Source organism: Chiloscyllium punctatum, chromosome 32 (assembly GCF_047496795.1).
Source record: "Chiloscyllium punctatum isolate Juve2018m chromosome 32, sChiPun1.3, whole genome shotgun sequence".
NCBI classification, from domain to species: domain Eukaryota; kingdom Metazoa; phylum Chordata; class Chondrichthyes; order Orectolobiformes; family Hemiscylliidae; genus Chiloscyllium; species Chiloscyllium punctatum.
The window spans coordinates 15,357,012-15,381,671 of record NC_092770.1 but is presented as its reverse complement, the minus strand read 5'-3'; the positions used below and the strand labels follow the sequence as shown (position 1 = coordinate 15,381,671).

The window sequence follows — 24,660 nt, the reverse complement described above, 5'->3', positions numbered from 1 at the left end:
GCGTTCTCGCTCTCTCACGCTCACTCTCGTGCTCGCTCTCGCACTCTCACGCTTGTGCGCTCGCTTTCTGTCATGCTCACGCACGCTTTCTCTCATGCTCGCTCTCGCTTTCTCTCTTTCACCCCTCTCGCTGTCTCTCATGCTCCCATCTCATACGCTGTCTCTCTGTTTCACGTTCTCGCTCTCTCTCTCTCTCTCGCACGCTCACACTTTCTCCCTTCCTCCTTCCTTCCCCAAACCCCCCCCCCCCCCCACTTCCCTAGGACAATGGTGAATTTTACTAGTAATATTGCAATCCAGACGCAATCTATTACCTTGATTTATGTAACATTTTATAGGTTATGTATGACCAATTAAGTCAGTTTTACACTGTTACAATAAGTATTTTCTTTAGATGGATTGTTCTAGTTTGTTTTCAGATTGGCCTAAGCGACTTGTAGATTTGATTATCAGAGTGGCACACTTGCATACACTTCCCTGCAAAGAAGAGTAACATGTAAACACTGCCTGTTTTAAAGGGATGAAATAGGCACCAGACATTCTCTGGCTGATTCTTGAGGACGTGCCTTGGCAAATCAGTCGATTTTCCTGATTTCAGTTTAAATTTGATTGGACTTGTCAATTGTTATCTAATTAGTGCATTTTCCATTGCAATGCTATAAAAACTATTGCTGCCCCAGTTTACATTTGTAATTTTGTAAGTTGTCCTGATGAATATAAAACAAAATGTAAATTAAAATGTCTTTTTTAAGCCATGCTCAAGTTTTTTAAATCTATTTTTCTGTTATCACTGATCATGAGACTATTGTTAATTGGAGCATGATTTAAGAGATACTTCATTTTAATCTACTGTCTTCCCTGTTTAGTAGCATCTGACGAAAACAAGTTAGCTGGTTGATCTTTTATTTTAATAGCTATGTAGGAAACCTAATTGGTCCAAATAGGTTTGCCCCTAACATGCCAGCGCTACCTTCTTTGGGAGCCACTTGACAGTAGACACTTTTAAGCATTTAGCTGGCACACTGGGGGCAAACCTATTTGGACCATTAACTTCTAAGCAATATGAATGAAATGTTTGAGATGTCATAATTAGAGTTAGATCAGTAATCCATTTACGTCAAAAGCTGTTTATTTTTGATGAACCACGAACCTGTCACGATTGCCCAAGTAGTGCTGTCTCATAACTGAATGTAACAGTCGAATATCATCTTGGTTTGTCATTTGATCCTTCAAATCTACATTAGTTTGTGCGCATGAGGAAGTTCAACATATTAGACCAAAGCTTTATAGCAGCACATCAACATTTCTATATTTTGTTTAAAGGCAAGAGTATCTTGTGACTCATATCTGTTTCTTATCTGTTAGCTGTTGAAATACGTGTTTTTTCTGGGGATGCTGCAAAGTTGAGTTCTGACAGACATGAGCAGCTTAATTTTGTAATAGAAATTATTTATCTTTCTGTATTTGTTTCATTTGTTAACCTTTTTCAAGGAAACACAACTTTTCATAAAGGAACTCTTTATCTTTCTACTTTGTGCTTAAGATTTTGTACCTAGGTACTTTTGTACCTAAGATGGCACTGGAATTGGCGATATTGTACATTTTTCACTACTAGTATACTTCTGTACTTGAGTACAGGTGACTTTAACTTCTAATTGTTTGAGTCAGCTTGAAGCATTTCAGAGAAATTAAACTATATACAAATGCATTTTGATGTTTGATTTTTGCAATTTGGTTCTCCTGGACTGCATGTTTTTCATTCAGTAGCATCTTGCATAAATTTACATGCTCATTGGTGTTTCTGTGGTAAAAGTATATGAAACTTATTCTGCATATAAAAGTCATGATCCAGTCTTGGTGTTTAAGAAAATAATCATTTCTAGCATTTAATAATTGAATTAACAATGTTGACTCTGACTTAATGCTTACAATGGAAGGATAAATCAAAATGCTGGGAGAGGTGGACGTTACAGGGTTTCTTTCTGTACATGTAGTGGTAAGTGAAGCTCCCTCTGCTGTTCATTGCAAAGAGGCACAATGCTGGGGAGATGGCTAATATTAGTGCCTCCCTTTACTGTATGTAATTTCTTAGATGGGCCATCAATTGTATGTCTCTATGAACAGAAATGCCCAGCCACTGACCGCAAACCCCATCCCTCCATAGTATCATGAAATTTGTAGGTTTTTTCTTCCGATTTTGTGACAGTTTATCTTTTTTTTAGTCCCTTAAACCTAGCACTGTGTTTTATGTTAATTATTAAATACACCAGTAAGAGTCTGCATGTGGTTCTCTACGGTGGTTTATTGTTTACCCAGCAGATAGCTGAGCTGTATGGATTACAAAGACTTGATTCGTGGTCCGTGCTGTGTTATTGGATTCTCAGTTGGGTTGCTTTAATTTGCTTTGTTGACACTGGGATGGGGTTGGACTAATCCTGATTTTGGTGTGTGTCTGAAATGAGCTGCTCGAGGAAGTGGTGGAGGCTGCTACAATTACAACGTTTAAGAGTTAAAAATCACACAACACCGGGTTATAGTCCAACAGGTTTATTTGGAAGCACTAGCTTTCAAATTGCTGCTTCTTCAGGTGGTTGTGGAGCAGAATCATAAGACACAGACTTCATAGCAACAGGATTGCAGTGTCATGGATGTAATATTAAATAAATTTAGTCTTTCATCTTTTAGAATGATCATGCTATTTCCAAATAAACCTGGTGGACTATAATCTGGTGTTGTGTGATTTTAAACTTCGTCCACCCCAGTCCAACATTGGCACCTCCACATCATGGCTTCCATTTAAAAGGCAAATGGATTGGTACATGAAAAGGAAGGGTTGACAGGGGTATGGGCCAAGTGCTGGCAAATAGGAGTACATTAATTTAGTATATCTGGTCAGTATGGACGAGTTCGACCGAAGGGTCTGTTTCCGTGCTGTGCATTTCTAGGACTCTGTGTCTGCTGAAAAGATTCCTGGCCAGAGAACCGCATAGGATGAGTAATCTGCCAGCTCTCTATCTCCAGTCTCGAAAGAATAATGGCCACTTGGGTGAAATGCTAGACAGTCAGCAGAAACCTTGGAAGCCATAACTCCAGCATGGATTCAATATCTTTAAGGGAGGGAGGATGTTTTGTGTATCATAAAACACAATTGCACCATTGATATCAATATCATGATTTTAAAATTTTCATAATTGTTTTCAAATCACTGTATGACCTTGTTCCTCCCTATCCCTGTCAGCTACTTCAGGCCTATAACTCTCAAAATATTTGTGTATATCTAATTCTGGCTCTTGTAAATCCTTGACTTTAATTGCTCCACCTTTGTTAGCCATGTCTTTGGTATCTGGGATATGCACCAAACATCTCTCCTTCTCTATCACACTTTTCCTCTTTGCACATATCGCAAAATTTACCACTGCGACCAAGAATTTTGTTAGCTATCTAAATACCTTTTTATGACGCTCAGTATCATACTTTGTTTTAGAAGAATCCTGTGAAATTTGCAATATTTTGTTATATTAAAATGGAAATATAAATTTGTACTTTAATTACACTTGTAAAAATATCAATTTAAAAATATATAGCACATGTCAAATTTGTCAGAGCTTTCAAAATGTCTTGTATTATTTGCATATTAGATCTTTAATGTTTATCCATTGTTTTTTAGGCATCTTTGCTTTCAAATGTCCACGAGCAGAAGAGATTTTCAACTTGCTGCAGGATATCATGCAGTCGAACAGTATAAGTGTTGTGGAAGAGCCAGTTGTAGAAAGAAATGAACCACAAAATGAATTAGATATTCCGAGAACTCCACGGACACCTACCAGTGAGTATTCTTAATATTTTTATGCAAATATACTCATTGTAAGCAAACAGCTTCACCTTGAAGGCCAAAAGTTTAAAGACTTTCTTACCATGAAATCAGCCTCAGTGTTATTCAAAACCAAAAGGTTTTCTCCAGTGATTAACCTCCCAACTGGAGATAATGTTTACTTATTAAAATTAAAGCCACAAATCAACTAGCCAGGAAGGGATGTCAAATAGGGTAAAATTGGACATACACTCATTGGAGTGTAGAAGAATGATAGTTGATCATATTGAAACCTGCAGGGTGAGTTAGGCCTTTCTTTGACAGGAGTGAAGGATTATGGGAGACTGACGGAAAAAGTGGAGTTGAGGCCATGATTAGCCACGATCTTGCATAGTTAAGAAGATGCAGGTAGCCAAATGATCCAGTCCCGCATCTATATCTTGACTTTACTATATCAGGTTTGTACCAGTAAACTTGAAAATTCACAATTTTGTCACATTCTGGGTAATCCAAGATGGAGGATGGGAAAATTTCTGCCTGTAAGAGCTGCTCCTTTTTTTTTGAGGTATCTTAGGTGTTGGAGGTGATTTCCTTGAATTCCAGGAGCAGCAATTACTGTTTTATATGCTGTTGCATTGTTTTGTAACTTTGGAACAAAAAAGTCAAAACAACAGCAATTTTAACAGGAAGAAGAGCAGACAAAGGAAGCACAAGGTGAGGACAGTGCAGGAGAGAGAGACAACCTGCACAGTTACTGCCTTTGCTGTTTGAATTCGTGTATTGCTGGACATCGTAGTGCATCTGGGAAAATTAACAAACAGTGAAATTCACAACTAATCTTGGAGGAACTGTTGGGCAAAGTTCACAGCACAGAATCAGATAAGTTAACTGTAGTTTTAAGTCTGTCCAAGAGAAAGGCTGTATTAGTGAGTGCAGTGGGTCCTTTCTTGATTATATGTTTTTGGAGATAAGTCTCTTGATTAAACTTAAAATATAAGCCATAGCTATTAATTTAACCTGGGGCAGTGTTTGTAGAGGAATAACACGGTGTTATTTTCTGGGTCTGTAGATTGTGAAGGAGCAAAACTGGCCTTTGCAGTGATATGTACTTCTTTTCAGATGTGAGAGTTTAAAGAGAGTTTAAGGGTTACTGCAGATTATATCTGCCATAAGTGCTGTTGGATGCGAATCTTATCAGATCGAGTGGATCGGTTGGAGAGACAGATAGAAGCGATGAGGAATTTGCAACAGAATGTGATGGATGGCAGTTATAGGAAGGGGGCAAGTCTCAGATACAGTCACATAGATGGGTTAACTCCAGGAAGGGTAAGAGAGGTAGGCAGCTAGTGCAGGAGTCTTTTGTGGATATACCCATTTCAAACAAGTATGCTGTTTTGGAAAATGTAGGGGGTGATGGATTCTCAGGGGAACGTAACACGAACAGCCAAGTTTCTGGTATTGAGACTGGCTCTAATGCAACGAGGGGTACGTCGGCTTCCAAGAGATCAATTGTGTTAGGGGATTCTGTAGTCCGCGGTACAGACAGACGTTTCTGTGGCCAGCAGAGAAAAAGCAGAATGGTGTGTTGTTTCCCTGGTGCCAGGATCAAGGATGTCTCAGAGAGGGTGCAGAATGTTCTCACGGAGGAGAGGGGCCAGCAGGAGGTCATTGTCCACATTGGAAGGGAAAAGGTTGAGATTCTGAAGGGAGATTACAGAGACTTAGGCAGAAATTTTAAAAGGAGGTCCTCAAGGGTAATAATATCTGGATTACCCCCAGTGCTTACGAGCTAGTGAGGGCAGGAATCGGAGGATAGAGCAGATGAATGCATGGCTGAGGAGCTGGTGTATGGGAGAAGGATTCACATTTTTGGATCATTGGAGTCTCTTTTGGGGTAGAAGTGACCTATACAAGAAGGACGGATTGCATCTAAATTGGAAGGGGACTAATATACTGGCAGGGAAATTTGATAGAACTGCTTGGGAGGATTTAAACTAGTAAGGTGGAGGGGGTGGGAGGTTGGACCCAGGGAGATAGTGAGGAAAGAGATCAATCTGAGACGGGTACAGCTGAGAACAGAATTGAGTCAGGGCAGGCAGGGACAAGGTAGGACTAATAAATTAAACTGCATTTAAGCTCTTTGGATGTTGCCTGAACTGCTGTGCTCTTCCAGCACCACTAATTCAGAATCTGCATTTATTTCAATGCAAGGGGCCTAACAGGGAAGGCAGATGAACTCAGGGCATGGTTAGGAACATGGGACTGGGATATCATAGCAATTACAGAAACATGGCTCAGGGATGAGCAGGACTGGCAGCTTAATATTCTAGGATACAAATGCTACAGGAAGGATAGAAAGGGAGGCAAGAGAGGAGGGGGGAGTGGCATTTTTGATAAGGGATAGCATTACAGCTGTACTGAGGGAGGATATTCCCGGAAATACGTCCAGGGAAGTTATTTGGGCGGAACTGAGAAATCAGAAAGGATGATCACCTTATTGGGATTGTGTTATAGACCCCCCAATAGTCAGAGGGAAATTGAGAAACAAACTTATAAGGAGATCTCCGCTATCTATAAGAATAATAGGGTAGTTATGGTAGTGGATTTTAACTTCCCAAACATCGACTGGGACTGCCGTAGAGTTAAAGGTTTAGATAGAGAGGAATTTCTTAAGTGTGTACAAGAAAATTTTCTGATTCTGTATGTGGATGTACCTACTGGAGAAGGTGCAAAACTTGATCTACTCTTGGGAAATAAGGCAGGACAGGTGACTGAGGTGTCAGTGGGGGAGCACTTTGGGGCCAGTGACCATAAATCTATTCGTTTTAAAATAGAGATGGAAAAGGATGGAGCAGATCTAAAAGTTGAAGTTCTAAATTGGAGAAAGGCCAATTTTGACGGTATTATGCAAGAACTCTCAAATCCCTCAAACTCAGCACCGCCTTCCTAACCTGCAATCTTCTTCCTGACCTCTCCGCCCCCACCCCCCACTCTGGCCTATCACCCTCACGTTGACCTCCTTCCACCTATCACATTTCCAACGCCCCTCCCCCAAGTCCCTCCTCCCTACCTTTTATCTTAGCCTGCTTGGCACACTCTCCTCATTCCTGAAGAAGGGCTCATGCCCGAAACGTCGATTCTCCTGCTCCTTGGATGCTGCCTGACCTGCTGCGCTTTTCCAGCAACACATTTTCAGCTCGGATCTCCAGCACCTGCAGTCCTCACTTTCTCCTCGAATATTTTAACCTACTGCGAATCCTCTTGCAAGGATGCCTTCCTTGAAGAAGCTCTCTTCCTCCCTCTACAAGGATTTCAGTGAGTCCCTCTCTCACTGCACACCCTAGGTCATCTCCTCTGCAAAGAACTTTCGAAAGCTGATTGGGGGCAGATGTTCACAGGTAAATGGACGGCTGGAAAATGGGAAGCCTTCAGAAATGAGATAACAAGAATCCAGGGAAAGTATATTCCTGTCAGGATGAAAGGGAAGGCTGGTAGGTATAGGGAATGCTGGATGACTAAAGAAATTGTGGGTTTGGTTAAGAAAAAGAAGGAAGCGTATGTCAGGTACAGATAGGATAGATCGAGTGATTCCTTAGAGGAGTATAAAGGAAGTAGGAGTATACTTGAGAGGGAAATCAGGAGGGCAAAACGGGGATGTGCGATAGCTTTGGCAAATAGAATTAAGGTGAATCCAAGGGTTTTTACAAATATATTAAAGACAAAAGGGAGAGAATAGGGCCTTCAAAGATTAGCAAGGCGGCCTTTGTGTGGAGCCACAGAAAATGGGGGAGATACTAAATGAATATTTTGCATCAGTATTTACTGTGGAAAAGGATGTGGAAGATATAGACTACAGGGAAATAAATGGTGACATCTTGCAAAACGTCCATATTACAGAGGAGGAAGTGCTGGATGTCTTGAAACGGTTAAAGGTGGATAAATCCCCAGGACCTGATCAGGTATACCCGAGAACTCTGTGGGAAGCTAGAATAGTGATTGATTGGCCTCTTGCTGAGATATTTGTATCATTGATAGTCTCAGGTGAGGTGCCGGAAGACTGAAGGTTGGCAAACATGGTGCCACTATTTAAGAAGGGCGGTAAAGACAAGCCAGGGAACTATAGACCGTGAACCTGACGTCGATCGTTGGCAAGTTGTTGGAGGGAGTCGTGAGGGACAGGATGTACATGTATTTGGAAAGGCAAGCACTGATTAGGGATAGTCAACATGGCTTTATGCGTAGGAAATCATGTCTCACAAACTTGAAGTTTTGAGAAAGTAACAAAGAGGATTGATGAGGGCAGAGTGGTAGATATGATTTATATGGACTTCAGTAAAACGTTCGACAAGGTACCCCATGGGAGACTGATTAGCAAGGTTCGATCTCATGGAATACAGGGAGAACTAGCCATTTGGATACAGAACTGGCTCAAAGATAGAAGACAGAGGGTGGTGGTGGAGAGTTGATTTTCAGACTGGAGGCCTGTGACCAATGGAATGCCACAAGGATTGGTGCTGGGCCATCTACTTTTTGTCATTTACATAAATGATTTGGATGCGAGCATAAGAGGTACAGTTAGTAAGTTTGCAGATGACACCAAAGTTGGAGGTGTAGTGGACAGCGAAGAGGGTTACCTCAGATTACAACAGGATCTTGACCAGATGGGCCAATGGGCTGAGAAGTGGCAGATGGAGTTTAATTCAGATAAATGCGAGGTGCTGCATTTTGGGAAAGCAAATCTTAGCAGGACTTATACACTTAATGGTAAGGTCCAAGGGAGTGTTGCTGAACAAAGAGACCTTGGAGTGCAGGTTCATAGCTCCTTGAAAGTGGAGTCCAAGGTATATAGGATAGTGAAGGCGGCATTAGGTATCCTTTCCTTTATTGGTCAGAGTATTGAGTATAGAGTTGGGAGGTCATGTTGCGGCTGTACAGGACATTGGTTAGGCCACTGTTGGAATATTGCGTGCAATTCTGGTTTCCTTCCTGTTGGAGGAATGTTGTGAAACTTGAAAGGGTTCAGAAAAGATTTACAAGGATGTTGCCAGGGTTGGAGGATTTGAGCTACAGGGAGAGGCTGAACAGGCTGGGGCTGTTTTCCCTGCAGTGTTGGAGGCTGAGGAGTGACCTTATAGAGATTTACCAAGTAATGAGGGGCATGGATAGGATAAATAGACAAAGTCTTTTCCCTGGGGTCAGGGAGTCCAGAACTCGAGGGCATAGGTTTAGGGTGAGAGGGGAGAGATATAAAAGAGACCTAAGGGACAACTTTTTCAAGCAGAGGGTTGTACGTGTATGGAATGAGCTGCCAGTGGAAGTGGTGGAGGCTGGTACAATTGCAACATTTAAGAGGCATTTGGATGGGTATATGAATAGGAAGGGTTTGGAGGGATGTGGGCCGGGTGCTGGCAGGTGGGACTAGATTGGGTTGGAATATCTGGTCGGCATGGACAGGTTGGACTGTTTCCATGCTGTACATCTCTATGACTCTATATGCTGCTTAACCCAACAGTGTTGCTGGTTTTGTCAAACTGTTGATACTCCCAGAATTAAATTTAATATTGTCAGCATTTGCAGTACTTTGCTTTTATTCTTCAGTTCTCGAGCAACCACGTACTACAGTCCAAACTCAGAAAATTCAATCAGCAATGAACAGTCAGCAGGACTTGCTGCAAGATAGTGTTTGGTAACATAGATGTTCATAAACAGCAGTATATGATCAGTGGAAGATGAGAGACAAACCAGGAGACTATTGCTTAATCAAGTGTGGTGGCGACAGTAGGATAAATGACGACCTTAGCAGTAATTGTGCTGAGATTGGGCTGAAATGGGTTGTGTTCTGGAGATGGCAGGTGCTAGTTTATGTGGTGGAGAAAATATGGGATCAGCAGCTAGCTTAGGGTAGGATAGGATTTCAACATGTTGGCTCTGCATCAAACAGTGAGTGACAAGAGAAATGGAATTGTTAGCAAGGATGTCATGTTTGTGGTGAGATCTGAAACAGGGGCTTCAAAATTAATGAAGTTATAAGAGACCCTTTGCCTTCAAAAATAAGCTCAAAAAGCACGGAGCTAGTTAATATCAACATACAAAATGGTCCAGTTTATTCATCAAATATGTTAGATTCAACTGTTGCAAGTTGCCTGTTGGAGTAAGCCAGTTAATGCTTTGATTCTGGATTAGTGGTGCTGGAAGAGCACTGCAGTTCAGGCAGCATCCAAGTAGCTTCGAAATCAACGTTTCGGACAAAAGCCCTTCATCAGGACTTTTGTCCGAAACGTCGATTTCGAAGCTACTTGGATGTTGCCTGAACTGCTGTGCTCTTCCAGCACCACTAATCCAGAATCTGGTTTCCAGCATCTGCAGTCATTGTTTTTACCCAGTCAATGCTTTGAGCCTGTTTCCCATACAATGAGGTAATGGCTAATCCAGGTCCTAACTTCATCCACACATCTTGGCATCATATCCCCTGATGAAATTGTCTAGCAAAAGTCAATCTGTCTCACATTTAGTTAAACCTTCCACAGCCAAATAAACAGATAAAACTGACACATTACTCCAAATGGACTCTCACTAAGGTCCTGTACAATTGCAGTGACACATCCTGCTCCTGCTCTCCAATCCCCTCACTGTAAAGGCCGTTGCATTCTGGATACTGCCTTTAACATAACAAAACACCCCAAGATGTTTCACAGGTGTGTTGACTGCAGACTGTGTAATAGGCTATTAAGAGCAATCATCTGTAGCTTGGTCATTAGCGTTAGTTTTAATGAGTATTTTACAGAAGGGGGAGGGATTCAGAAAAACATTTTAGAGCTCCGGTCTAGGTAGCTGTAGGCACAGTTGACATTGTTGGAGCAACTAAAATCAGGAATGCTCATTAGACAGGCTAGTGAAGAAGGCATTTGGTATGCTTGCCTTCATTAGTCAGCGCATTAAGTATCAGAGTTAGGACGTCATGTTGCGGCTGCACAGGACATTGGTGAGGCTACTTTTAGACTGCTGTGTTCAATTCTGGTCTATTTGCTATAGGAAAGATGTTGGTAAACTTTAAAGGATTCAGAAAAGATTTACAACGATGTTCCCAAAATTGGAGGATTGGAGCAATAGGAAGAGGCTGAATAGGCTAGGGCTTTTTTTTTCCCCTGATGCATCCGAGGCAGATAAGTGACCTTAGCGAGGTTTATGATGTCATGAGAGGCATGGATAGGGTAAATAGCTGAGATCTTTTTCCCAGGGTAGGGAGTCAAAAACTAGAGGGTAAAGCTTCAACGTGAGAGGGAAAAGATTTAGAGGGGATCGAAGAGTCAAATTTTTCACGTACATATGTGGAACAAGCTGCTAGAGGAAGTGGTGGAAGCTGGTACAATTACAACTTTTAAAAAGCATCTGGATAGGTACATGAATAGGGAGGATTTAGAGGGATAGGGGCTAAATGCTGGTAAATCATTTGAGGATAGCTCGTCAGCGTGGATGAATTCAACTGAAGGATCTGTTTCCATGCTCAATAACTCCAAAATAAAAGGCCAGAATTATAGGAGCGTAGAGATCTTTGATGGTTGTAGGACTGAATGAGTTTACAGAGGTCGTGAAAGGCAAGGCCACAGAGAAATTCAAAACTAAGGAGAGTTTTAAAATTGCGACATTGCTAAAGCAGGATCAGCAATCATGTGAATTGAGCTCTGCGGAGAGGTCGGATACTACAGTTTGATGAGGTGAAGCTTGTGGATGATGAAAGTTAGGAAACTGGGTAGGAGAGAGTTTGAATATTCGAGTCTTAAGGTAACAAAGACGTGAGTGAGGTCTCAGCAGCAGACAAGCTGAAACACAGATGGACTCATGCCATGTTACTAAGATAAAAGCTGTGGTCTTGAGTGGGTGTAAATATGCATTGAGAGACTCTTCTAGGTTTAAATGTGACACCAATGTAGTGAATAGTCTATTTCATCTTAGACAGTTGCCAAGGGAGGAATGGAGTCCATAGTTAGACAATGGGACCAAAGGTGATAGTTTCAATCTTCCCGTTGTTTAGTTGGATTAAATTTCTGCTTATCCATGCTCTGTTGCGTACAATTTTTAGAGACTGGATAGGGTGGATCAATGGTGGTGTGAGTTAGAATTGGACATGATCAGTATGTCTGTGGAACTCTATATGTTTTCAGATGATTTCACCGAGGGTAGCAAATAAATTTGGTAAAAGCCAAAGCTAAGTCCTTGTGAGGATGCCAAAGGTAAGTGCAGAGGCTGGAAAAGGAGCCAAGTACGAGTTATTTCCTGACTACAATTCAGAATTGATAAAATTGGAATCTTATGAATGGAGTCCCATCCAGTTAATAGTTGGAAGGTGTTGGAGCAGAATGTTACAGTTGACAATATTAAAGGCTGAAGGTCGAGAAGGGTCATAGAGTCATAGAGATGTACAGCACGGAAACAGACCCTTCGGTCCAACCCGTCCATGCTGACCAGATATCCCAACCCAATCTAGTCCCACCTGCCAGCACCTGGGCCATATCCCTCCAAACCCTTCCTATTCATATATCCATCCAAATGCCTTTTAAATGTTGCAATTGTACCAGCCTCCACCACTTCCTCTGGCAGCTCATTCCATACATGTACCACCCTCTGTGTGAAAAGGTTGCCTCTTAAGTCTCTTTTATATCTTACCCCTCTCACCCTAAACCTATGTCCTCTAGTTGGACTCCCCAACCTAAGGGAAAAAGACTTTGTCTATTTACCCGATCCATGCACCTCATAAGTTTGTGAACCTTTATAAGGTCACCCCTCAGCCTCCGACGCTCCAGGGAATACAACCCCAGCCTGTTAACCAATCCCTGTAGCTCAAATCCTCCAACCCTGCCAACATCCTTATAAATCTTTTCTGAACCCTTTCAAGTTTCACAACATCTCTCCGATAGGAAGGAGACCAGAATTGCACGCAATATTCCAACAGTGGCCTGATCAATGTCCTGTACAGCCGCAACATGACCTCCCCACTCCTATACTCAGTACTCTGACCAATAAAGGAAAGCATACCAAATGCCGCCTTCACTATCCTACCGACCTGCGACTTCACTTTCAAGGAGCTATGAACCTGCACTCCGAGGTCTCTTTGTTCAGCAACACTCCCTAGGACCTTACCATTAAGTGTATAAGTCCTGCTAAGATTTGCTTTCCCAAAATGCAGCACCTCGCATTTATCTGAATTAAACTCCATCTGCCACTTCCTAGCCCATTGGCCCATCTGGTCAAGATCCTGTTGTAATCTGAGGTAACCCTCTTCGCTGTCCACTACACCTCCAATTTTGGTGTCATCTGCAAACTTACGAACTGTACCTCTTATGCTCGCATCCAAATCATTTTTGTAAATGACAAAAGTTGGAGGACCCAGCACCGATCCTTGTGACACTCCACTGGTCACAGGCCTTCAGTCTGAAAAACTACCCTCCACCATCACCTTCTGTCTTCTACCTTTTGAGCCAGTTCTATATCCAAATGGCTAGTTCTCCCTGTATTCCGTGAGATCTAACCTTAATAAAGAATCTCCCCATGGGGGATCTTGTCAAACGTTTTACTGAAGTCCATATAAATCATTTCTACCACTCTGCCCTCATCAATCCTCTTTGTTACTTTCTCAAAACTTCAAGTTTGTGAGACATGATTTCCCACGCACAAAGCCATGTTGACTATCCCTAATCAGTCCTTGCCTTTCCAAATACATGTACATCCTGTCCCTCAGGGCTCACTCCAACAACTTGCCAACGATCGACGTCAGGTTCACCGGTCTATAGTTCCCTGGCTTGTCTTTACCGCCCTTCTTAAATAGTGGCACCACATTAGCCAACCTCCAGTCTTCCGGCACCTCACCTGTGACTATCGATGATACAAATATCTCAGTAAGAGGCCCAGCAATCACTTCTCTAGCTTCCCACAGAGTTCTTGGGTATACCTGATCAGGTCCTGGGGATTTATCCACCTTTAACCATTTCAAGACATCCAGCACTTCCTCCTCTGTAATTTGGACATTTGCAAGATGTCACCATTTATTTCCCTATAGTCTATATCTTCCATATCCTTTTCCACAGTAAATACTGATGCAAAATACTCATTTAGTATCTTCCCCATTTTCTGTGGCTCCACACAAAGGCTGCCTTGCTGATGTTTGAGGGGCCCTATTCTCTCCCTAGTTATCCTTTTGTCTTTAATGTATTTGTAAAAAAACCTTTGGAATCTCCTTAATTCTATTTGCCAAAGCTGTCTCATGTCTCCTTTATGCCCTCCTGATTTCCCTCTTATGTATAGTCCTACTGCCTTTATACTCTAAGGATTCACTCAATCTATCCTGTCTATACCTGACAAACATTTCCTTCTTTTTCTTAACCAAATCCTCGATTTCTTTAGTCATCCAGCATTCCCTATATCTACCAGCCTTTCCCTTCACCCTAACAGGAATATACGTTATCTGGATTCTCATTATCTCATTTCTGAAGGCTTCCCATTTTTCAGCCGTACCTTTACCTGCAAATATCTGCCCCCAATCAGCTTTCAAAAGTTCTTGCCTAATACCATCAAAATTGGCCTTTCTCCAATTTAGAACTTCAACTTTTAGATCTGGTGTGTTTGATTATTTATTGCACCTAATAACATTTCACTTACCTGTGTTCCTGGACCCTAAATCACTTTGGTGCTCCACTATTTTTATATTTACAATATTGAAATAAAGCTTAGATTTAAATTTTTGAGTCCAAACTATTGCTTTTATAATAAATAGGTTAAGGTGTGGCAGAACAGCTTGGCAAATTTGGAATGCAGAGCCTGTAACTTAGGGAAAGCCATGGATGGACATGGGTAAAAGAGACAGGTAGCTTAAGGAATTGTCCCCACCTGCACAAGCTTGAGCTCCACATTTCAGAATTTGAGCAGTGGTTGAACTCGCCATGATACATAAGGCAAAGAACTGCATGGACAACATATTTGGGAACGTGGTCACAACACAGGTTAGAAATGTACCAGTGGTCACACATTTCCTAAGAGATCCCGGAGTTCCCCTGAGACGGTCAGTTTTCTGTTTTGAATATTGGTGAGGGCGATGGTTGCTCAGAGGACTGCAATCGGAGCTGAATATGTGGTATCCCATACTTAAGGATGTCATGTTGCCTCACCAAAGTCAGAGTCAAGAAGGTCATGAAGCAGCTGCAGGACATTCTCTTGATAGTGAACAAATAATAATAATAAATTAATTTTTTTTTAATTTTAAAAACAAATAATAAAAAATAAACAAAAAAAATGAGATCATGGCTAACATTGGGTTGAGGCTTGAAAACAGATTTTAAAGAATTGGGGAGGAGGTTATAAAGTAGGACCTCAGAAATTGTAATCTCAAGATTACTCTGTCCCACATGCTAGTGAGGATAGGAGTGAAAGTACTGAGCAGTTCAACGCAGGGTGTAAGAATTGGAGGATGGAGGGATTCAAGTTTATGACCCAGTCTTGGGCAGGTGGCTGTGTTGAATCTTAGGAGGATTGAAACTAATGACTTCAAAGGGAGATTTGTTGCTGCTTTGGTTGGGGCGGGGGAGGTTTAAGGAATTTAAACAAGATTGTCAAGGGATAGGAATCTGAGAGGGAGCTCGTTTTGGAGGGCAGTAAAACTGGTAATAGGAAGTTGTAGCTCAATTTGAAGACAAATTGAGCAAAGGCAAACATTAAAATAGGAGCAGAATAATATTAAAAAGGTGGGTTTAAACATACTTTTATCTGAATACACACAACATTCACAACAAGTTGATGATTTGAAAGCACAAATTGAAGTAATGATTTAATTAATACAGAAAGATGTCTATAGAGTGATCAAGATTGTAAACTAAATATTTAGATTATTCTTTTAAGGATAGGCAAACAGGAGGTGGGGTAGCACTCTTAATAATGGACTATATGAGTATATTGGAGAGAATGTCAAAGGATCAAGGTGTATAGTCTGTTTGGGTCAACTTAAGCAACAGCAATTAGTAGAAATGTTTTAGCATTTTCTCATCGTTGAAGACATTTTAATATTCATTGGGATACCCTAACCACTTTAAATGTGGGCATGAATATCTAAATAAAAAAGAAACCATGAAGCAAGAGCTGTTTGCTCTTGCAGTTTTCTAAAATCTTAGTATTTTGCAAAACTTTGTGGTTATAATTATCAAAATCTGCCTTTTTTTTGTAACTAGCTGTTCTGATGCAAATATTGATTGCAGCAGACTTCATCTTGCTGCTTTTTCTTTGATCAGGCTATCAACTGAATATTGAAACTGTCAAATCTCTGATCAAGTGTGGTGATTCTGCCAATTGTTCACTTTAATTCAGTGGAAGGTCCTTGGTAACCTTAGAAATGACTATTTCCAATCTGCAGGTTTCTACAGCTATTCTGCTGAAGTGAGTGGACTTATATTTGTGACAGGCCACATTTAACAGTGAAAACTTCCATTGGGCATACATATTTCAGGATTCTTTTAAAATTAAGGTTTATGCTGTAAAAATGTAATTTGAATAAGTTTACAATTGTTCTACAATTATATGTATTTCATTCTTTTCAGCTCCAGGTTTTGTTCAACCAAGTTTACCGAACGGATATCCTCGGTATCCATCATTTGGAGATGGATCTTCTCACCCTTCAACACGACATCCATCTGTAGGTAGTGCACGATTGCCCTCATTGGACGAGGAGTCAACTCACCCTCTGATACTTACAGAGGAACAGGTCAGAACAGTGTGACATTTTTCCCTGAAATAGGTTTATGGTTAAGAAGAAAATGTGTTTGCATATTTATGCAAGTAAATTTTTTTCACAAGAATAATCACTTGTAAAAGCAATGTGGAGTTTCAAAGATCGACAGGTGATCTCATGCAAACATGGAAATTCTTAAAAATCACACAACACCAGGTTATAGTCCAACAGGTTTATTTGGAAGCAGTAGATTTCAGAGCGCTGCTCTTTCATCAGGTGTTTGTGGAGTATAAGATCGTAAGACACAGAATTTCTACCAAAAGTTTACAGTGTGATGTAAATGAAATTATATGTTGAAAAAGACCTGGATTGTTTGTTAAGTCTCTCATCTTTTAGAATGACCATGTTGATTTTAGTTCTTTGATATGCAAGTCGCAAAACGTTTTTAGAAGTTACATTCTCAAGTCAGCTTTAACAATTGGTGTCATGTCGGCCCAGATAATGCATTTAAGGTGTGAAGTGTCCTGTGTGAGACTGTTTGTACCACAAAGGTCAGGCCGATTCTAACCTAAAAAATGTATTTGTAGAATCTTACATGGATTCATGCAGTGTTTGAGCAAAGTAAAATGTAATTCTGCAAATACAAATTCACCCCACAAATGTATGTGTATGTGTGTGTTGGGGGGGGGGGGTGGGGGGGAGCTGTTATGAGTGTGTGTATGTGTGAGAGTGTAAAGGGGTATTATTCTATGAGAAGGTGCGTGTGTGAGTGTGGAAGTGTATGTGTGAGCGTATGAGAGAGGGTCTGAGTGTGCGTGTGTCTATAGGAGTGTGCCTGTGTGTGTATGTATAGTGCAATGGAGTCACCTGTAGTGTGACATGAACCCAAGGTCCCAGTTGAGGCCATCCCCATGGGTATTGAACTTGGCTATCAGCCGCTGCTCGGCCACTTTTCGTTGTTGCCTGTCCCGACGTCCACCTTGGAGGACGGTCCCCCAAAGGTCTGAGGTCGAATGTTTCGGACCGCTGAAGTATTCTCTGCCTGGGAGGGAACACTCCTGTCTGTTGTGTGGTGTCCATTCATCCGTTGCCGTAGCCTCTGCTTTGTCTCACTAATGTACCATTCCTCAGGGCATCCTCGTCAGCAGTGTATGAGATAGACAACGTTGGCTGAATCGCATTAGTACCTGCCGCGTACTTGGTGGGAAGTGTCCCCATGCGTAACGGTGGTATCCATGTCAACATTCTGACATGTCTTGCAGCATCTACTGTGACAAGGTTATATGGTGGTGTTCTGAAAGCTGGGCAGTTTACCATGAACAATGATCTGTTTGAAGTCTAGTGGTTGTTACAGGCGAAAGTGGAGGTGTGGGGAAGGTCTTGGCGAGGTGCTCATCCTTATTGATATTGACTGCGATGAACATGGAGCAGTTTTTCAGCTCCTGGGAAGTACTGCACAATGAAGGGTACCCTATTGGTTGCAGCTTGTGTCTGTCTCCTGAGGAGGTCATTATGGTTTCTAGCTGTGGCACGTTGGAACTGGCGGCTGATGAGTTGAGCATTGTACCCTGTGCTTATGAGGGCATCCTTGAGTAATTCCAGGTGCCCATCATCTGAACAGATCCTGTGTATGCGTAGGGCTTGTCCATTGAGGGTGGCTGTTTTAATATGTTTCAGGAGTAAGCTGGAAAAGTGTAGCATCATAAGGTTATCTGTGGGTTTATGGTAGAGTGAGGTGCCTGTCCTTGATGGGGATGCATGTGTCCAAGAATGAGACACATAGTAGAGAGTAGTCCATTGTGAGCTTGGTGGGATGAAACTTGTCGATATCACTGTGTAGTTGTTTCAGTGACTCCTTGCCATGGGTCCAAGGGAAGAAAATGCCGTCAGTGTACCTGGAGTATAGTGTTGGCTGGAGGTCCTGCATGGAGGAAAAGTCTTTTTCAAACCTGTGCATGAAAATGTTGGCATATTGGGATGCAAATTTGGTCCCTATGGCTGTTCCGAGTGTCTGCATGAAGAACTGGTTGTCAAGGGTGAAAATGTTGTGGTCAAGGATAAAGTGGATGAGTTTAGGACAGTGCTCGGAGATTGGCAATTATTGGTGTTGAGTGCTGAGGCTGTTGCTGCGATGCCGTCATTGTGGGGGATGCTGGTGTAGAGTGCTGAAACATCTATTGTGACAAGGAATATTCCAGTTTCTACAGGTCTGAGCGTGCTGAGTTTCTGTAAGAAATCTGTACTGTCGTGACAGAAGCTGGGGGATCTCTTGTACAATGGGTTTCAAGATGCCTTTGACATAGCCAGAGAGATTCTCACACAGGGTCCCATTGCCTGATACGATGGAACGTCCTCAGGTGTTTGCCTTGTGCATCTTCAGAAGGGCAGTAGAAGTCACCGACGCGAGAAGTACGAAAAGATGAGAGACTTTACAATCAATCCAGGTCATTTTCAATATATAATTTCAGTTACATCACACTGTAAACTTTTGCTTTAAATTCTGTGTCTTACAATCTCATGTTCCACAACCACCTTATGAAGGAGCAGCGCTCCGAAAGCTAGTGCTTCCAAATAAACCTGTTGGATTATAACCTGGTGTTGTGTGAATTTTAACTTTGTACACCGGCACCTCCAGATCGTAGAAATTTGTGTAGGGATTGAGGTGGCAGATACAGGATTTCTCCTGGCTGGGACTAAATCTCAGAATAAGGGCTAGACCATTTGGGTCTGAGATGAGAAGAAACCTCTGCACTCGGAGAGTGGTGAGTCTTTGGAATTCTCCGCTCCAGGTGGCTATGGAAGTTCCGTCATTTAAGATGTTAAAGACAGAGATTGATCAACTTCTATATATAAAATTGTCAAGAAGTAAAATTCTACAAGTGCAGGAAAATAGGATTCAAGTAGAAGACCAACCATGATTTCATTAAATAGCAGACCAGGTTCAAAAGGCGGAACCACCTCAGACTTCTGCTGTGGTAAAAGCTTTGGAAAGGATGATTAGAGATAGGATTTATAACTATCTTGCAAGCAACAATTTGATTGCAGATAGTCAACATGGATTTGTCATGGGCAGGTCATGTCTCTCAAACCTCATTGAGAAGGTGACCAAGCATGTGGGTGAGGGTGGGGCAGTCGACGTGGTGTACATGGACTTCAGTAAAGCCTTTAATAAGGTTCCACATGGTAGACTGTTGGAGAAAATGCAGAGGCATGGGATTGAGGGTGATTTAGCAGTTTGGATTAGAAACTGGCTTTCTATAAGAAGGCAGGGAGTGGTGATTGATGGAAAATATTCAGCCTGGAGTCCGATGACTAGTGGTGTGCCACAAGGATCTGTTTTGGGATCATTGCTGTTTGTCATTTTTATAAATGACCTAGATGCAGGCATAGATAGATGGGTTAGTAAGTTTGCAGATGACACTAAAGTCAATGGAGTAGTGGGCAGTGTGAAAGAATGTTGTAGGAGGACTTGGATAAACTGCAGAATTGGGCTGAGAGGTGGCAAGTGGAGTTCAATGCAGATAAATGTGAGGTGATTCACTTTGAAAAGAATAACGGGAAGGCAGAATATTGGGTCAATGGAAAGATTCTTGGTAGTGTTGATGTGCAGAGGGATCTTGCAATCCATGTACATCGATCTCTGAAAGTTGCCACCCAGGTTGATAGTGCTGTTAAGAAGGCATAAGGTGTGTTAGGTTTATTGGGAGAGGGATTGAGTTCCAGAGCCATAATGTCATGCTGCAACTATACAAAATGCTAGTGTGGCTGCACCTGGAATATTGTGTACCGTTCTGGTCGCCCCATTACAGGAAGAATGTTGAAGCATTGGAGAAGGTGCAGAGGAGACTTACCGGGATGTTGCCTAGTCTGAAGGGCAGGTCTTCTTAGGAAAGGCTGTGAGATTTGGGTCTGTTTTCATTGGAAAGAAGAAGGCTAAGAGGGGATTTGATAGACACAAACAAAGATGATCTCAGAGGGTTAGACAGTGAAAGTTTTTTTCCTAGGATGATGACATCAGTTTGGACGAGGGGTTTAAGACATATGTCAAAGGCAGATTCTTTACTCAGAGAGTGGTAAGGGCGTGGAATGCCCTGCCTGCCAATGTAGTTAACTCAGCCACATTAGTGAGATTTAACCAATCCTTAGATCAGCACATGGATGGTGATGGGATAGTCTAGGGGTATGGGCTTAGATTAGTTCACAGGTCGGCGCAACATCAAGGGCCAAAGGGCCTGATCTATGCTCCTATTTCTTAAATTCTTAGGTAACATTTGGCTTTATCTAAAATTGTTGAAAGAAGAAAGTCAGGATATTAAAGACTTAAGTTAATTTTTCAGATCTGCAGAACAGAAAGTCCTTGAAAATAGGATAGGTCTTCTACTTTGAGCTGAAGAAACAGTCTATATTTAGTGGCCATTGGCTAAGCAAAAGCATCTGCCAATAACCTTTAAGAAAGATGCCCAGCTCTGTGGCAAAGATTTCACCTTTCCAAATCTCTTCCAGTGTGACTCCAGGTCTTGGGTTTCTCCAGACAGTGAAATAAATAATTGGAATATACATGTGAATTAAATGGAAGCTGAATTGTCATGAGGAAACTTGTAATATTTTATAAAAATGCAGAAAAGTTGACATTCTACAAGTATAAAATTATTTTGTCTGACAGTGAACAAAGTGTTCAATAGTGATTATGAATTTCATACACTGTCGAAAAACCTCAGTACTCATTTGATTCGCAATTTAAAAGAGCAAAGCTTTTATCTGGTCAGTGATTTCTACCTGGTTCAATAGTGAATCCTCTGCAAAAGCATAAAGTCACTGACAACAGGCAGTGGATTTCTGTATTTAACTGCAGACTTCAGAAGTTAGTCAGTTTCACAGGAGTATTGGTGAACACTGACATTTTTGTGTAAATGCTACCAACTTCAAACCATACTAACTGAAGAAACATTTATAGGTAGTCCCTGACTTATGAACATCCGACTTATGAAGGTGCTTACATACAGGGGTGTATTAACATTAATTTTAAAGATCCAACATGCGAATGTTTGCTCGTACTTACAAATGGCTAATTTATATTGTACTGTATTGTGTTTGAAATTGTATATAATGTCAACAACAGAACTCATTCATAACCTTGGGACTGTCTATACTTGACTAAGAAGACATTGTTGCTGTAATTTTGGTGTTTTTTTTCCTCTGTGTATGGTTCATGCTTTTACATGGCTCTTTCAACATGGCTGCTTATGTCTTTGCATTTCATCTGTTCACAGGTCCATACATATGTCAATACCTCTGGTGTACATGAAGAACTAAAGAACAGATCCACTGTGCAAACATCAGTGGAACTCCAGCCCTTAAATGGTGATGTCAACAGAGAACTAGGAGATCATTGCTGTTCAGTGGAAGAGAGAAACCCACAAGTTGTCTTTGAACCTGAAGGTGTTAAGTTTGTTTTGGGACCAACTCCTGTACAAATGCAACAAATGGAAAAGGAGAGACAGGAAGCCCTTGGAAATGACCAGACAAATGGCAGTGGCACTAATTGTACTGATTGGGACACTGGTTATGACAGTGATGAGCGCAAAGAAGCACCCTCTACTAATAAACTAGTGTTTGAAAATCTTAATGGTCTGTCAATCCCCAATGCCTCAGGAGGCAGACGGAGTAGACTAATGTCAAATAATGGTACAGATGCTCAGAATATAAACAATTCTGCTCAGAGAAGGACTGCACTCTTGAATTATGAAAACTTGCCTTCGTTGCCTCCAGTGTGGGAAGTACGCAAACTAAGCAGAGATGAAGAAGATAGTTTGGGACCAAAGACACCTTCTCAAAACGGTTACCACACTAATCTTGATCAAATGCACAACTATGTCAATACAGAGAATGTAACTGTTCAACCTAACATACACAAAGTTGATTTTTTACGACAACTGGATTGTTCCCCAAGTGTTTTTAATTTTGATATAAGACGACCAAGTCTTGAACATAGGCAGTTGAACTACATCCAAGTTGACTTGGAAGGTGGTAGTGATTCGGATAATCCACAGACTCCAAAAACACCCACTACTCCACTTCCACAGACTCCGACCAGGCGAACGGAATTATATGCTATGATAGACATAGAAAAGACTGCTGCTATGTCAAACTTGCAGAAAGCACTGCCAAGAGATGATGGAACTGCAAGAAAAACAAGACATAATAGTACTGACCTGCCAATGTGAGCCTAGGAAGCACTATTTTGTTTAGTTGCACCTTTGTTAAATAAAGAGACAGACTGAGTTCTCTCTTCTAAAATCTAACAAGTTAATAGATTGAATTAAGGAAAAGTTATAGGAATATGTTGAGCCTTACATGCTATACCTGTTTAAAGGGAATTCATGCAGAGCAGGAACTCCATAAGAACACCCTTTTTTTCTGGGTTTTAGAACCTGATAACTTTTACAGTACTAATTCCTTTCACCTGTATTGGAATGAAATGCCGCTCCCATGAATATGACATGAATGCAAATATTTAGATCTACTACTTTGTGGGCTTTTCCAGCAATCTTACAGATCTTTATATGGTATGTATATTCTTTGCAGGCAAATGGCATACCTTACTAAATTTATTTTCTGCAGTTTCTATTAAGATTGGTATGTGTTTCATTAGCCCTAACTGATGCTGGTATACAACTTGACTTTGCCACCAGAATCCATGTATAAATGTGCATTAATCACATCAACCAGACAGTAGTGTAACATTGTTGAGGATATATCATGCAGTGTATCCTTAGTTTCAAAGGATTGTTTTGAACAAGATTTAAACATCATGTTTGTGCCTTGCAGCCATCACGTTCAAAATACTTCGCTATCAATGCTTCTACCTTTGCTCATTTTCTTTTACCAGTTTCATTCAGGTCTAATTTGTTAAATAGAATCACATTCTGAAAATGGAGTTGCCCTTTTGTCTAACTGAAAATTAGAATACTTTTGATATGATTAGCAATTGGTCATATTAAACCTTCAGTCAGTGTTGGTGCCATTTCATAATTGCAAAGAAGAAACAGGGAACTTAAATTCCTCGACTATAAAGTACACTAAAGGATGAAAACTTACATTTAATATTGCTTGGCTATTTTTGTATTGTACAATACTGTAAAATTTTCTAACAAGCATTATAAAATGATAGTCTTGCATAAATGTAGTGATTGTATAAAAGTAGTAAAATAGTTTAAAATTATTTTTACATAGGACACAAAAAATAGTACAAGCTCAGAGTGGCGCACATCAATACTTAACTTTGTTGTACATTTTTCTATATGTATTTTACCCCCTTTGGTGTTTGAGTTGCAAACATTCCATGTCTTCTTGCATTGCTCTTTGTCATAATCGAGTATGAAATATACTCCAAACAAAAATTAGTTAGAAGTTACCATTTTATATTATTTGCATTTCAGTTACTGATTTGCCAAAATTGTTGGTTTTAAGGAATACCCATATATTTTGTGCCTGAGGTTGTCAAATGTCAAAAGTGCCAATATTGTAAAACATTTTTGTAGCATAAGAATGATGATTTTACAAACAGTTGTAATTGCAACACATTACCTGGTTTACAAGAGTCCTCTAGTTTTGAAGTAAAACCAAATTTTTTAAAACAAATCATTGTTTGTGTATTTGGCAGCTGCCTAGAGCTTCAGTGTTTAACAGCTCTTGGAGGTTCCCTGTGGACTAAGCTGCATCATTCAAAACGAGCATTGTACTTAACAGTGTATGATTAATAAACCTTTTTTTGTGCTGAATAATAACTATCTCCAGACGCATTGTTCACATTCATTCCTTTTTTTAAGAAAAATACAGCGCAGTACAGGCCCTTTGGCCCTCGATATTGCGCCGATCCAAGCTCACCTAACCTACACTAGCCCACTATCCTCCATATGCCTATCCAATGCCTGTTTAAATGCCCATAAAGAAGGAGAGTCCACCACTGCTACTGGTAGGGCATTCCATGAACTCACGACTCGCTGAGTAAAGAATCTAGCACTAACATCTGTCCTATACCTACCACCCCTTAATTTAAAGCTATGCCCCCTTGTAATAGCTGACTCCATATGTGGAACAAGGTGGACTCCATACGTGGAAAACTGCCCCTCAGTGGGTG

At 41.0% G+C, this 24,660-nt stretch overlaps 1 protein-coding gene across 4 annotated transcripts in view; it reads left to right on the top strand.

Moving 5' to 3' along the window:
* The window catches only part of frs2a (fibroblast growth factor receptor substrate 2a), a 121,281-nt gene extending 96,985 nt beyond the window's left edge, over nt 1-24,296 (top strand). For 3 of the 4 annotated variants that reach the window (XM_072551705.1, XM_072551707.1, XM_072551708.1), the window contains exons 5-7: nt 3,668-3,826; nt 16,390-16,553; nt 21,791-24,296. In XM_072551705.1, the coding sequence (XP_072407806.1) occupies nt 3,668-3,826; nt 16,390-16,553; nt 21,791-22,744 (1,277 nt within the window). In that variant the 3' untranslated portion in view covers nt 22,745-24,296. Of the gene's footprint in view, nt 1-1,937; nt 1,997-3,667; nt 3,827-16,389; nt 16,554-21,790 lie in introns of all 4 variants that reach the window. The other variant, XM_072551709.1, reaches the window with a different exon arrangement.
* The last annotated feature ends 364 nt before the right edge of the window (nt 24,297-24,660 follow it).